Source organism: Neophocaena asiaeorientalis, unplaced genomic scaffold (genome assembly GCF_003031525.2).
Source record: "Neophocaena asiaeorientalis asiaeorientalis breed wild unplaced genomic scaffold, Neophocaena_asiaeorientalis_V1.1 scaffold223, whole genome shotgun sequence".
Classification (NCBI taxonomy): Eukaryota; Metazoa; Chordata; class Mammalia; order Artiodactyla; family Phocoenidae; genus Neophocaena; species Neophocaena asiaeorientalis.
Window position 1 is genome coordinate 3,114,770 of NW_020175045.1, and position 14,189 is coordinate 3,128,958.

At 65.6% G+C, this 14,189-nt stretch overlaps 1 protein-coding gene across 1 annotated transcript in view; it reads left to right on the top strand.

The window, feature by feature from the left end:
• Positions 1–7,516, top strand: part of INTS1 (integrator complex subunit 1) — a 27,831-nt gene extending 20,315 nt beyond the window's left edge. Inside the window, exons 32-44 of the mRNA XM_024763509.1 lie at positions 460–590; positions 1,082–1,169; positions 1,262–1,488; positions 1,707–1,830; positions 2,773–2,906; positions 3,289–3,481; positions 3,986–4,113; positions 4,353–4,465; positions 5,211–5,324; positions 6,194–6,264; positions 6,614–6,705; positions 6,868–6,977; positions 7,156–7,516. Coding sequence (XP_024619277.1) covers positions 460–590; positions 1,082–1,169; positions 1,262–1,488; positions 1,707–1,830; positions 2,773–2,906; positions 3,289–3,481; positions 3,986–4,113; positions 4,353–4,465; positions 5,211–5,324; positions 6,194–6,264; positions 6,614–6,705; positions 6,868–6,977; positions 7,156–7,271 — 1,641 coding nt within the window. The 3' untranslated portion in view covers positions 7,272–7,516. The remainder of the gene's footprint in view (positions 1–459; positions 591–1,081; positions 1,170–1,261; positions 1,489–1,706; positions 1,831–2,772; positions 2,907–3,288; positions 3,482–3,985; positions 4,114–4,352; positions 4,466–5,210; positions 5,325–6,193; positions 6,265–6,613; positions 6,706–6,867; positions 6,978–7,155) is intronic.
• The last annotated feature ends 6,673 nt before the right edge of the window (positions 7,517–14,189 follow it).

Here is a 14,189-nt window from a genome sequence, read left to right on the forward strand (position 1 = left end):
GGATGGGGGCCTCAGAGGGGTCGGAGCCCACGTCAGGGCTCTGCGGGGGTGGTGGGGTCCCCTAGCTCATCTGGCCGTGGGGAAGGTGAGGAAACACTGACCAGATGGCCGGGGAGGGGCTGGGCATCCCCTGCCTGTGATCCCGCCGCGTGCTGGTGGGTCTGCGCTTCTGAGAGAGGCGGTCACGCTCCCGCGCCCCCCGCCTGCCCAGGTGTTCCCACTCCCAGGGTTTTGCTCGCGTGTCTCCTGGTCTCTGAGGAGTGGATTCGGTTCAGCCCGCGCTTAATCTGCGGAGTGACCGGCTGGGCTGGGTGGCTTCCTGGGCGGGAGCCTCGGGTCTGCCTCGAAACGGACACCTTCCTCTGCTCTGTGCTGGCACACGTGGGCTGTCACCTGCTGACGCTACCTGGCAGAGCCGTCAGCCCGGCGGGGACCATCCCAGGTTTCCTCCCTCCCCAGGGCAAAGGCCATCCTGGCCCGCAGGTGCCGTCTTTCCGACCCTACCTCTTAGCCCTGCTCACGCACCAGTCCAACTGGTCCACGCTGCACCAGTGTATCCACATCCTGCTGGGCAAGAACCGGGAGCAGAGGTGAGTCCCCCAGACCTCTGTCCCCCACCGGCAGGTCTGTTCCTGCCACAGGCAGCGTGGGCCTTGGGGTGCCATGTGGCAGCCGCCCTGCCCAGACTCCTCCAGGAGCCGAGTTCAGAGGGCAGTGTCGGGGGCCTTGGTGGGAGGGATCTGATCCAGCACCCTTCCCCCGGCGTCCTCAGGAACCGAGGCCCTCTTGCCTGGCCCGGTGTCCCTTCTCTGGGTGACCAGCAGGCAGACAGTTGGCTTCCCTGTCCTCCGGTCGCGTGAATGGCTGGCGTCTGTGCTGTGCTGCGGGGGTGCCAGAGGCCCCTGTGCGCGGCTGCGAGCGTGGGGCGGGGCGGGACCGACCTTAGCTTTGCCACTGTGAGCTGCAGAGAGGTCAGGTAGGGCGGCCCGCGGCCCCTGACAGCTGACCTGGGCCCCACCCCCCGCCTCCCTCTGCCTGGAGACACGCCTGGTGCTCAGCCAGGTCCCCTCGCTTCCTCCAGGTTTGACCCCTCGGCCTCCCTGGACTTCCTCTGGGCCTGCATCCACATTCCTCGAATCTGGCAGGGCAGGGACCAGCGCACCCCTCAGGCAGGTTTTGGGGTGTCCCCTGCCCACAGGGTGGGGTGGCGGGCGGACGTGGCGAGACGCGCCCGGGTCTGACTGGCGGTGCCTGGCTGCAGAAGCGGCGGGAGGAGCTGGTGCTGCGCGTCCAGGCCCCGGAGCTCATCGGCCTGGCGGAGCTGATCCTGGCGGAGGCAGAGACCAGGAGCCAGGACGGGGACAGCAGCGCCTGCAGCCTTCTCCAGGCCCGCCTGCCCCTGCTGCTCAGCTGCTGCCGCGGTGGTGACGAGGGCGTCAGGAAGGTGACGGCGCACCTGACGAGCTGCATCCAGCAGTGGGCTGACAGGTGAGGGTGCTGGACCCCGGGCTCCGGAGCCCCCGCCTGTCCCCTTGCCCTTGTGATGGGAGGCCGCCGCTCAGACGTGAGCACCGTGGGAGCAAGCCCAGGCCGCCAGTGGGGGTGGGGTAGGGCCGAGGGGCCTGGCACGCCAGCTCTGCACGCAGTGGGAACAGCAGCTCCCCGGTCCCGTGGCCACCCCGAGTCTGGTCTCTGGTCTCTCGCAGCATGCTGGGCAGGCATTGCCGAGACCTGCTCGTGTACCTCTACCTGCAGCGGCCAGACCTCCGGGTGCCTGTGCCTGGCGTCCTGCTGCACAGCGAAGGGGCCGCCAGCAGCAGCGTCTGCAAGGTAAAGCCCTCCGGGGTCATTGGGGCCGCCTTTGTCCTTCACTTCAAGGTAGAAATGCTAACTTCTCAGGTCTAAAGACAAAAAAGGCACCTGGTGAGTGTCGATGGCACGTCTGAGGGCAGAGCCTGCCCTGCCACCCTCGCCTGTCCGACCTCTCGAAGGGTCTGGAAACGATCTTTTCCTCCTCCAAGAAGTCCTCTGGGTGTGGAGCCGAGGAGAGTGGGTGTCCCCCCTCGTTCCCTGATAAGGGACCGTTGACTGCAACAGGCCGGGGGGTGCGTGTGTGACGGTGTTGCATGCGTCCCAGCACCCCCATCCCTTCCCGGCTGCCTGCCGTGGTGCTGGCCTTTGGCCCAGCGTGGGTCCTCCGTGCGCGGGTCTGCGTGGCATCTGCCTCCACCTCCCTTGGGCGATGGCGGGGGAAGGGGGGTCTGGTGGGCCCCCTGCCCGTGTTCCCTGGGCTGGACCCTGGAGTCGGATCTGCTGCTTGCCCTGCTTCCCGGGACGGGGAGGGAAGTTGATGTTTTTCCAGTTGTGCGTCCTTCCACTTTAGTGTGTTACTTGTTTTGCAGTCGTGAAATTATGCTATATCTGTAAGGTTGCTTTTTCTCGTCCAAGCTAACAGGGCTTTTATCCTGTTTGTGCGGAGAGGGTGACCTCACACACCATGTGCTGAGCTTGGCTGGGAGCTCTGGCCACGGCCTCTTGAGCTCCAAGAGCAGCAGAAGGCACTGGGGGAACAGGCGTCTCTGGGTCGCTGCACAGGTCCTTAGGGGCCACACCAGGGCCTTGGGGTCTGGGGGCCTTGGAGCAGGCCGCAGACTGCCCGGGGAGCCCCATCGTAGCCCCTGCGGCGGTGGGCGGCGGACTCGGCGGGGGGCGGACAGGTAGGGTGCGAGGGCTGCAGGCGGCCCCGGCTCTGACCACCCCCGTCCCTCCCAGCTGGACGGCCTCATTCACCGCTTCGTCACCCTCCTCGCGGACACCAGTGACTCCCGGGCGGCCGAGAACCGAGTGGCCGACGCCAACGTGGCCTGTCGGAAGCTGGCTGTGGCCCACCCCATCCTGTTGCTCAGGTACCGCCTGGCCTGTCCCACCTGCAGCCCGAGTGGGCACAGCTCGCTGTCAGGGTGCCCTCCCCGCCCCAGCCTGGAGTGGCTCCCACATCAGGCGTTGCTGTAAGGTGGGCTCTGCGGCTAAGAGCAGGTGGACGGACACCGTGGTGGTGTCGCCACGGGCAGCCAGGGCCTCGGCTGCTTCCTGAGCTGAGTCTCAGGGGTAGGGGCCTGGTGGACGCGGGAGAGGGTGGGTCAGGTGAGTGGCCCAGGACATCACGTGAGGTGGGGGTTAGTGGGCTCTGGGTGGTCTCCAAGTGCAAGTTGATGTCGGCCCTCGGAGCGGGGGGAGGGGGGCCGGGGGAGACGGCCCAGGACCACCGAGCGCACACGTCGCCCCCAGGCACCTGCCCATGATCGCCGCCCTCCTGCACGGCCGCAGCCACCTCAACTTCCAGGAGTTCCGGCAGCAGAGCCACCTGACCTTCTTCCTGCACGTGCTGGGCATCCTGGAGCTGCTGCAGCCGCACGTGTTCCAGAGCGAGCACCAGGGGGCGCTGTGGGACTGCCTGCTCTCCTTTCTCCGCCTGCTGCTGGTGGGTGCCCCACCCACCCTCGGGGGCCCGGGCGTCCCCAGGGGTCGGGTGCCCGGTCCCTCTCCCTGTGCCCCTCTCAGCCGGTGCCCCTGCTCGCCCTGCCTGCTCCCTCCACCATTCTGAGCTCTCCCCATTCATCTCGTGCCCCTTCTGCTCCCACGACTCTGGCAGCCCCGGTCTTCCTGACCAGGACTGAGGGTCCGTCCCCTTGTCCACCTGAGGCGGCTGGGTGAGGGCATAGCCCTTAGCTGCATCAGGGGCACGGCCAGGCCACCTGCCCGTCTGATAGCTTCACCCGGGGAAGGCCCCCAGCTGCTCACGTGCCTGGGGAGACCCCACGCTCCTCAGGGTTCATGAGGGACGAGGCGACTCCTGACCCTTAGGGACCTTAACGTGCTGCCCGGCAGAGGGCGGCGTCGGCGGTGTCCAGGGCGTGCTGTGAGGCTCCAGGGGGAGCGACGCGGGCAAGACGGGATGCTTCCCCCCTCGCGCTTCCCTCTGCAGAACTACAGGAAGTCCTCCCGCCACCTGGCCCCCTTCATCAGCAAGTTTGTGCAGTTCACCCACAAGTATATCACCTGCAATGCCCCGGCTGCCATCGCCTTCCTGCAGAAACACTCCGACGCGCTCCAGTGAGTGTGCGCGTCTGGCACGGCTCCTCTCCGGCCAGGGTCCCGTCGTGGCGGTGCTCAGGGCTGGGAGCTCCCAAGGGGCGTGCTGGCGGGGATAGACACTGCCCACGGCGCCGGGGCCATTCTGAGCTGGCTTCCTCCTCCCTCGGCCCCCGGGGCACCTCCTGAGCCCCTGCCCACGGGGCCCTGCCTGCCTCCCACCTGTGGCATGGTCCTCACGGAGAACCTTGCTCCCCCAGTGACCTGTCCTTCGACAGCAGTGACCTGGTGATGCTTAAGTCACTCCTGGCAGGGCTGAGCCTTCCCAGCAGGGACGGCAGGGCTGACCGAGGCCTGGACGAAGAGGGCGAGGGTGAGTGGGGCCGGGGCTGCGGGCTGGACTGCCCTGGGCGTCCCTCGGGCATCGTTGGCCCTGGGTCCGTGACACGCGCAAAGCACCGAGTCGTGTTGTGGCCAGCGAGACCTACAGCACCTGCCCTCTGTGGGACCAACCAGGCCCCTCTGTTCTCTGTCCCCGTCCCCACCCTGGGGCCCCTACAGTGGGGCGACCCGCCACCTGCAGCATCGTGTCTAGCGGGCATGCGGTGGATTTGTGAATGGGCCGAGTGCCCGGGGGCCCAGGTCCGGTGCTGGCCCTTCACGGCCATTCTGCCCTGGTTTTGCCAAGTCGCTGGTGTTGAGTGTGACTCTTGGCCGTCCACGGACGCGCCTAGCACAGTGCTCTGCACGCAGGCGCCTTTATTGAGCACCTGCTGTGTGCCAGGGGCAGCAGGGAAGGCCACGCGCAGTGTGGTGGGTGAGAGGCTCGAGAGAGAAGTGCCGCGTCTCCCAGGCAGCTCCCAGCAGGCTCGTCGTTTTAGCACATTTATTGAGTGCCCGTTGTGTACCAGGCACCGTGCTCAGCCCAGGGCAGGGGCCGCACCTTTGGGGGTCTGGTGTGATTCCGGGCGCTGTTCAGCGAGGCTGCCCCTCGCTTACGCACATGGATCCCACGGCCTCGGTGTCGAGTGTGTCCGGGGCTCTCGGGCCCTCTGGACGGTGGCCTGGGGCGGGCCGTCCTCGTCTCCAACCGACAGCACTGGTCTCCTGTCTTGCAGACGAGAGCTCGGCTGGCCCCCTGCCTCTGGTCAGCATCTCCCTCTTCACCCCTCTGACCGCAGCTGAAGTGGCCCCCTATGTGAAGAGGCTTTCCCGGGGCCAGACGGTCGAGGGTAAGTTTGGGGGTTTGGCTCCCCCAGGCCCAGTTGGCCCCGTGGTGGGTGGTGGCCTCCCTTTCTGTCCCTGCAGCATCCTGGGTCCCACAGCGGCCCTTGGCCGTCCAGGCTTCTCCTGGGGGTGGGGGGGGGGCATCCAGAAGACAGCAGGGCCCCTGCCAGGTCCCGGGAGGGGCTGGGCTCTTTCCTCAGAGTGGGAATAGGGGTGGGTAGAGCGGGGGTTGGAGGAAGAAGCGGGGCTGGAGACTGGGGGCGGCTCCTCTGCTGGCCAGTGGCGCTGGGGAGCCCCCTGGAGTCCCCGTAGATACCGAGGAAGAGGGGCCTGGCGGGGAGCTGGCCGACAGCCCCTGGTCCCCTACGGGGGAGCCGAGGGCCTGGGTGGCCACCTGCGGGGAGGGGCAGGGCCATGTCTGTGCAGTGTGGCTTCGGGGCAGACATCCGGGGGGCGCGGAGCAGGTGCAGATCCCTGGGCCCCTCAGAAACCTCTGAAAGCCTGGTCGACCAGCACCTCCGGTTTGGGGTCGCTGGCTCGGTAGTTGGGAAGTGAGCGGAACCCCCAGTGCTTTCTGTCCCAAGGTGCTGGGGGCCTCCTGGCCTGAGCAAGCACCAGGGATGCTGTGGAAGCTCCAGGAGGCACCGGCGCTGACGTTATGAGCAGCTGTGCTACACCTGTAGAACCAGGTCCTTCCACCAGAGCCTGTGCTGAGGCCAGGCCAGGGTCCCTGCCCGGCGGGTGTGCTGTGGGGCAGTGGGCTCTGGCCCCAGGACTCCACCACTCCTGCCTCTGGGCTGTGTGGGGGACAGGTTCGCCCCGAGCCCAGCAGCTGCAGCCCGGCCCTCAACAACACGCTTTCTACCCATTTTAGATCTGTTGGAGGTTCTGAGCGACGTGGACGAGATGTCCCGGCGGAGACCCGAGATTCTGGGCTTCTTCTCGGTGCGGGAGCTGCCATGTGCCCGGAGGAACTGGGACACGTGTCAGAGGCGGGGGCGGGAGGGCAAAGGCACGCTGGGCCCCGAACAGGGACGCCGCCCCCACCCTCCTTCCTGCTGGGCACCCAGCTCAGCTCGCAGCTGCTGGGCTTTGGGGGCGGGTGCCATGTCTGAGTGTGGCCCCGCCCCGGATGCTCAGTCCCGCCCAGAGCTGAGGCGGCCGCTCCTCCGCTCTGCGCTGGGCCTTCTATGTGCTTCATGGGTGACGGGGGTGTGGAGGGGGCTGGAGGCCTAGGAAGCGGGGTCCCCTGGGCGGGAGGGTGGCCCTGCTGACACCGCCGCCGCCCCCGCAGACCAGTCTGCAGCGGCTGATGAGCTCAGCTGAGGAGTCCTGCCGCAGCCTGGCCTTCAGCCTGGCCCTGCGCTCCATCCAGAGCAACCCCAGGTGAGCCGGCGTCACCCGCCACCACGGGCCGCCCGGTGCCCTGGGCCAGGCCTCCCACTCCTCCTGTCCGGTGGGGCCCGGCGCGGGGCTCTGGGGAGGCCTCGGGGCCTTGGCCGTCTTGGCACGGGGGGAGGTGCCAACCTGTGCACGTGGCTCTTCCAGCATCGCAGCCGACTTCCTGCCCACGTTCATGTACTGCCTGGGCAGCCGGGACTTCGAAGTAGCGCAGACGGCCCTCCGGAACCTGCCGGAGTACACCCTCCTTTGCCACGGTGAGTCTGCCCCGACCCCACCCACCCAGGCCCTGGCGCCCCCGGAGGCCTCGGCGCCGGGGGCCGGGCTCTCGGGGAAAGGCCAGAGGCTCCACCTCTGAGAGCTGCCCGGTGACCTGGCCGCCGCAGCCAGGATGTCAGGGCAGTGCAGCCTGACGGGGTCTTCGTCTGTCCCCAGAGCACGCAGCCGTGCTGCTGCACCGGGCCTTCCTGGTGGGCATGTATGGCCAGATGGATACCAGCGCCCAGATCTCCGAGGCCCTGAGGATCCTGCACATGGAGGCTGTGATGTGAGCCGGGCCGCAGCCCGACTGCACGCCTGGTCCACTGGTGGTCTCCTCCGGGAGCACCAAGACAGGCAGGGCCAGTACTCGGAGCCCACGCCCAGCCGTCCCGGCCAGCAGTGTGGGCGCCGTCTGCCCCGGAAGCTGTCCCGCCTGCAGAGTGACGAGGGCACAGCCCAGCTGGGAGGGGATGCTGACATCCTAGCGAGTTGAGGCGAGAGGCTGGGTTCAAATGAAACGTTTTGAACTCCGCGATGCTGCTGCCTGTGTGGTTTGCCTCCTTGGAGACCCCGGGAGTGAGTGGGACCTGGGAGCTTGGAGCCCTGCCCCCAGGGCCCGGCCAGCCTGCCTGCACCTGGGCAGGCACGTGGCGGTGTCCATCTAGAGACAGGAGGGCGCCTGCCTGCTGGGCACAGTCTCGGCCTTTCCTCCCTGCCCTCCACCCAGCTCCCCACTTTCAGGCAGCATCGGGGTTGGGGGAGAGCTGACAGTGCCCAGGTGCCCCCTGCCCCTGAGTTCTCTGCTCACCGGCTCGGCCTCGTCAACTCCCGGAGGGAGCGGGCCTCGCTGGGGGTCGGCAGAGCAATCTTTTCTCCCACCCCAGAAAGGACCTCAGCTCCCCGAGACCCTCAGCTTCGGGCATCGCTCCAGGAAGCCCCCCGCGTGCTGGCCGCGGGGTGAGGGCTGGCTCAGTGCAGCCACTGAGGGGCGCATCCCCCTCGGAGCTGCGGTGCTGGGGCAGGGGACAGGGGCGGGGCTCTGCCCCAGAACTTGGCCTGGCGACTCTGAGGGCAGGGGGCAGTGCTCCCTCCAGTGAGGGCCCCGGGGTCCCCCCAGGCGGCACTGGTTACTCCAGGCCAGTGTCCTCATCTCTGGGGGCAGTGCTGTCCCAACCCCATCCAGGCTGGACGCAGATGGCATCCCGCCCCTCCCTCCCATTGCTCCCTTTGGCACCCAGCGCTTGGCAGAGCCCCAGTCTCCCCGATGGCCCCCGGGTTCCGGTGCGTGCCCCCCGCTCCCCCCGCAGGGTCCCCGTCTACCCGGCTCCTCAGCTGGGGCCACCAGGGGGCGCTGAGGCTAAAGACAGACCCAGGCTCTTCAGTCCTGCCTGCTTGAGGCTGGACAGACCCTTGTGGGGTGGGGGGTGGTCACTGCTTCCATGCCCACCAGGGGCAAGGCTGTGCCCCTAGCCCCACAGGCCCCTGGTCGGCCCCGGCCTTGCCAGCCTCCCTGCTCCCCTGAGCCCCTGACGGGTCGGCCACCATGCCGCTGCCCGCGCGACAGCCCTTCAGTAACCCAGATCCTGCCGGTTCCGTGGTGGAGCCCCAGGCCCTCCTGTCCTGCCTGGCTTGTTTCTTGGCCCCCGTCGTGTGGCTCCTGCTCAGGGGCACGTGGAACTGGCCTTTGGCAGCTCCTGCCCCACTGCAGTCCTTGCAGAGAGGGACATGGAGCCGAAGGGCTCCCTCCTGCCTCCTGCCCTGGGTGCCCTACCAGGAAGTGCCATGCCACTCGTAGGATGCCACGGCCCTGCCCATCTGGGCTTGGGTGACAGCTGTTGGAACACCCGCATGCCCCAAAGTGCCACTGCCTCACCCAGAGCTAGGGGAGCACAGGGCCCCTGGGGTTTGGGAGGATGGGGGCTGGGGCAGTTCACCCGTGACACTGGGCTGTGTGAGGGCCCAGCAGGCAGAGAGGCAGGCTCTGGGAGAGCCCTTGGACCACCTTCCTGCCTAGTCCCACCCATGTCAGGGCCGAGGCTTGGGGGAGCCTGGGGGTGGGCCGCGGCCTGGCTCTGGGGGAGCGGGGATGCCAACCACCCTCCACCTTCACCTTTCTGCGGGCAAAGGCAGACATCCTGGCAGGGGTGCGGGCGGGTGGCTGGTGCACGGGCGATACCCACGGAACCCGCACTTGCCAGCCTGGGCGCTGCAGCGTTGCCAGGCAGGTGGGGGGGCGCAGCGGGACCCTTGGGGACGGCCCGTGGGAATGGGCGGTGGTGCGTGGAGGGCGCGGGTAGAGAGGGCGTGCAGGGCAGCGCTCCTTGGATGGTCCCCGTTGCCGTGAACACCATCCAGCCGGCTCCATCTTACACAGGTGCGCCCAGCCCAGGGCCTCGGGGAGAAGGGGCCCAGGGGTCCCAGTGGATGGCGGGAAGGGCGTGGGTGTGCATGTGTGTGGGGTGAGTGTGGGCTTGTGGAGGCCGGGTGAGCCCCCTCGGGGTCAAGGCCACCTGACCTGCTCCTGTCTACACAGCGTGAGTGGGGAGCTGGAGTGCCAGCTCCCTGTGTGGGCCTGAACCCGGAGCCTGTGCCCCGCAGAGCGCAGTGGGGCTTGGTTGCTGAGTGGGGAGGCCCAAGGTACAGGAGCACAGCCAGGTAGAACCTTCTGGATCCCAACTCTTCTGCCTCAGCTCAGCACCCAGCCACGTCCACTGCGAAGCCCAAGCTTGCCATGTTCTCTCCTGCCACAGGGCCTTTGCACGGGGCCTTTGCTCTCCCCCCTCACTGCCCCCTGTGCCAGCTCCCACTCCATCGGCTCTCAGCTCCTGTGGCACCTCCTCCAGGAAGGCTTCTGGCACCCAGGGTCAGGTGCCTTCTCCCCGCAGGGGCTGTGTGTTCTGTTTGTTGCTCTATGCCACGCTGGGAGGTGGGGGGTCTGGCTGGGTGGTTGGAGTTGTCAATCCAGCCAGGGTCTGCCTGGCCTGGGGTGTGCAGAGCAGGCGAGGGAGGAAGTGAAGTCCAGTCTCCAAGAGCCCAAAGCCCCGGACCTGGCGGGAGCCGGGGTGGGGTCGGGCGGGGGGGCCGGGGCGAAGAGGTGAGGTCAGCCCGTGTGTCCCACCCCGGCCCCCAGCCCCAGGCTCTCCGCAGGGGCTGCTCTCGCCTGGCTCACAGCCTGCGAGGCCTGGGAAGTTGACCCGTCCAAGGTCAGGCTGGGGAAGGGGCTCCTTGAGTGTCAGGAAGGAGCAGAGGTGGAGGGGGCGGGGCGGAGCCCACCTAGGCTTCTGTCCTGGCACATGACCCTGGCAGCTGAGCTCCCCTCTCTGGGCCTCAGCCTCCCTCTTGTTAAGGGGGACTGCGCTCACCCACTGACAAGAAAACGAGGCGTCCCGCCTGGACCCCACAGTCCCCTTTGCTCTGGGGGAGCGGAGGCCCCCCAGGGAGGATCAAAGGGCACCCCATCAACCAGCTTCAGCAGGTGGGGAAGGGTGGGACCAGGTGCGGCATTGCCATGGTGATGAGCTCGCCTGTTTCCTTCACGTTCAGTCCTGGGAAGGGGTGAACCCTGACCTTCAAACAGGCCAGACAGCCAGCAGCTGGGCAGAGGGCCAGAGAGGCATGGGCAGCTGGGGCCCCAGGGCCCCCAGGTCTCCCCATGAGGGTTCCCAGCACCAGGGCCCCCACGTTCGCCCTGGGAGGGCTGGCTTATGGCCCCAATTCACAGATGAAGGCAGTAAGGCCCAGTTAGTTGTCCAAGGTCACATGGGGTAGAACTGCCCAGGGGTCCTGAACCAGGACCCTCCCCTCTCCCCTGTTTCCTCCCACAGAGCCACTTAAAACTGACCCAGGCCGTGGTGGGGTTACTTCGGGTGTCTTGGCAGGGAGGGGTGTGGCTTGAGGGCTCTCCCAGGGCCTGCCCGCCCCATCCCTCCCTGGGGAAGGAGGACAGGCGGACAGAACTGGAGTCCAGGTCTCACCCTGGAGCCCTCTCCCCAGTCCAGGCCCAGGCGGGGCCCCCAGGGGGACCAGAGGTCAGACCCCACAAGGCTCGTGCCTGGGGGAGTTGGGAAGGGCTATTTCAAGAAGGTGGAGGATCGAGGAGGAGCTGGAGGGTGAGCAGCAGTTTTCCAGGTGAGGACTCAGCTTGTCAGCTTACGTCGGGGCCCAGAGCTCTCATCACGTGTGGGTGGTGAGCCCACAGCCCCGGTCTCCTGTCTGTGCCCTCTGGGTATAAAGTGTGGCCTGGGGGGCTCAGCAGCCGTTTGTCCAGTGAGTGGTCACAGGCCACGTGCGAGGAGAGGAGTGGGATGGGGCGGGACTTCTGGCTCCAGGGCCCCACTGACCCCTGTGATGGAGGAAGCAGCTGCTGACTGCCACCTGCTTGGCACACCTGGGCCAGACTCCTGGGCGCCTCCCGAGACGCTGGGTCCCAAAGACCCCTTGGACCCCTTCATCCCGGGTCCACATCACAGACGGCGCTCCAGGCGCCCACAGGCCAGAGCGTGAGCCAGGAGAGCCTTTGGGATGGCAAAGCACGTGGCGGCAGGAGCTGGGGGGCTACCAGGTCAGAGGCCAGAGTTCAGGTCCCCCCGCCCCAGGCCACCCACCCTGGGTCCCCCCACTCCGGGCGCCCTCACCCCGAGTCTCTGTGTTCCACCCCTGGAGGCTGCCAGTCCCGCTCCTTTCAAGGCCAGGGGCAGCCTTGACTGACTTCTCACCCCCGGACCTGGGGCAGGTAACTCTGGAGGCACCCCAGGGCTCTGAGGCCAGCTCAGTGCTCCCTGACTATGGCCTTGGGCAAACCACTCGCCTCTGCTTCCATATCTGTAAAAGGGGTGTGAAAATAACGCCTGAGTCTCAGGGGACCGTGAGCACGGAGGAAGTGCTCAGTGAAGGGTGCCTGTCATGTGACCTGCTTTATGAACAGAGAGGTGCTGTGATCTGGCCAAGGACACACAGCTACTGGAGGCAGGGCCAGGCTTCCTTCCGCCCCGGTCCTGCTCCCTGGCGCCCCTGCCAGCCCCTGTGCGCTGCTAATGGGACAGGAGGGCCAGGCCCCATTACAAAGGGTTCCTATAAATGGCGTGAGAAGGATTAATAATGTATTTGTAACACATCGTCATGGTAGCCAAAAATGATCTATAAATGTGCAGTAAATGTTTTATAATGTTTTTGTAACCCGTTATAAATGATAAATGGCAGACTATAGATGCCGGATCAAATATTTATAATGCATTGTGTGCAGGCGTTGGGCTGCTACAGTTCGGGAAAGCCATTAATAATAAAGTGGATGGAAATGTAAAAGTTACCGACATGCCCAGCAAAGCCATTTATCATGAAATGTAAAATTTGGCTGTTGGAAGCAACCCACGAGCCCCAGCCAAAGCACCGGCCAGGTTCCCCCGGAGCCCGGGGAAGGAGTGGGTTGTGAATTATTTGTGAGGTGTTCGGACTAGAACGTATACCATCCATAGCACGCCGTATAAATATGCACAAGGCGGCATGCATTATTCATTGGGCCTAATTAATTAGCGGGTGGCCCCTTAAAATGGGGTGTCGCAGCTTCCAGCTCCCTCCTGCCTGCGGTGCGGGCGTCCACAGCTGCCTGCGTGAGCCGTTGGCTGACCCAACCATGGCCTTGGGAACTGGGGAATGAGGGGACACCCCTTGTATGCTCTGCTGTGAAGCCAGCGTGACCCCCCAAGGTGGTTCCGCTGCAGGTGGCAAGGGGCTGGCATCCCTCTGGGGGGCTCTGCTTACCACCCTCCGGCATTCGTCTCTCACAACCACAGTGGCCATGAAAATTAATTGTTTTTCATGGATGGAGCTTGAGGAAAGCCAAACCTAGATAGCACTATTTACCTTTTTCACTTATTAAAGGTGAGGTGCTCAGGGTGCGATGGTGACGTGAATGATATCCTTAACCAGTCCAGACCAATCAATGTAAAGACAGGCGGCATCGATCACAATTACCTGGCTAGGTAACACTGTTACTGCGGCAGGGAGCCGCATTTCCACAGCTCAGCCTGGTGCCACTGGGGATGAGGGCCCCCACCTTGCTGTGAAGGCTCAGAGAAGTGAGGGTGACAGGGCGAAGCTGCTGAGCGAGGCTGCCAACCCGGACCTGCCCGCTGGACTCCAAGTATGTCTTTTGCACAAGCCAGGGCTCCCGGTTCTGTTCTGTGTGGCACTCGTTTCCCGAGACACCCCTGCAGCAGAGGTTCTGTGGGCAAGTCAGTTTGGGAACCCCTGTGTAGCGTGGCCGCTCCCTTGGGAGCCACGGTGCACGGCAGGGCATGAAGGCTCTGAGAAGTCCTGCGGGAAGGGCCGCATGGGTGGATGCCTCCCCACTTCTTTCTCTCGCCCCCCACAGCCTCTCCTGGTTTCCCTGCTCTGCCTTGAAGGCTCAGGGCACCGCCAGGTCTGCTGTGTTTGGACAGGTGCCTCCGATTATGTTCCAGCTCAGGCCATCAGCCTTGGTCAAATCTGTTACTTGGGGTTCAATCTACCAGTTAAAGGGTCTACAGACCCCACCACTCCAAGGTGTCGTGCCCATTCCCACTACCAAGAACCATCCTAGGGGCCCAGTAGTCGGTGCATCCTCCAGGAGCTGGCTTTTTGGATGCAAATTAGTGCTGCCCTGGTCCCGATCCTCCCTGGGTCCCCAGCAATGTCCTTGCCAGCCTTCCTCCCGGGGAGGGGCCCCCATCATCACCGAGGGGTCTGAACACGTGCTGGAAAGCAGGAGCGGGGGAAATTGAGACCACCTGGCCTGGAAGCTCTGACCCAGACAAGGGCAACCGCTCGGGCAGGGCAGCGGCCCGGGCTGACCCGGGTTCCTCGGGCCCTCCACCGTGCCGGGTCCTAGGTCCCAGCTCTGCCTGGCTGATCCACTGGCCTCCTCTCTCCTCAGAACCTAATTTTTTGAGCTGCAGAATGGGTAGGGTCAACCCACTTTTAAAGAGTGGCTTTAAGCATTAAGTGAGAAAATGGGTGTGAAAATGCTAGAAGCCCTCCCGACCCTTTCTCCAGCCGCACCCCGCCTCCTGCCCAGTTCCTCCATTCCTCCGATACTCCTGCTGCAGGGCCTCTGCCTGGGACACTCTTCCCTTTCCTCTGTGACAAGCCAATTCCCATTTACCCTTCAGGTCTCAGTTCTCATGTGCCCTCCCCAGGGAAGGCATCTCCAGCCTCTGGACCAAGACAAGGGC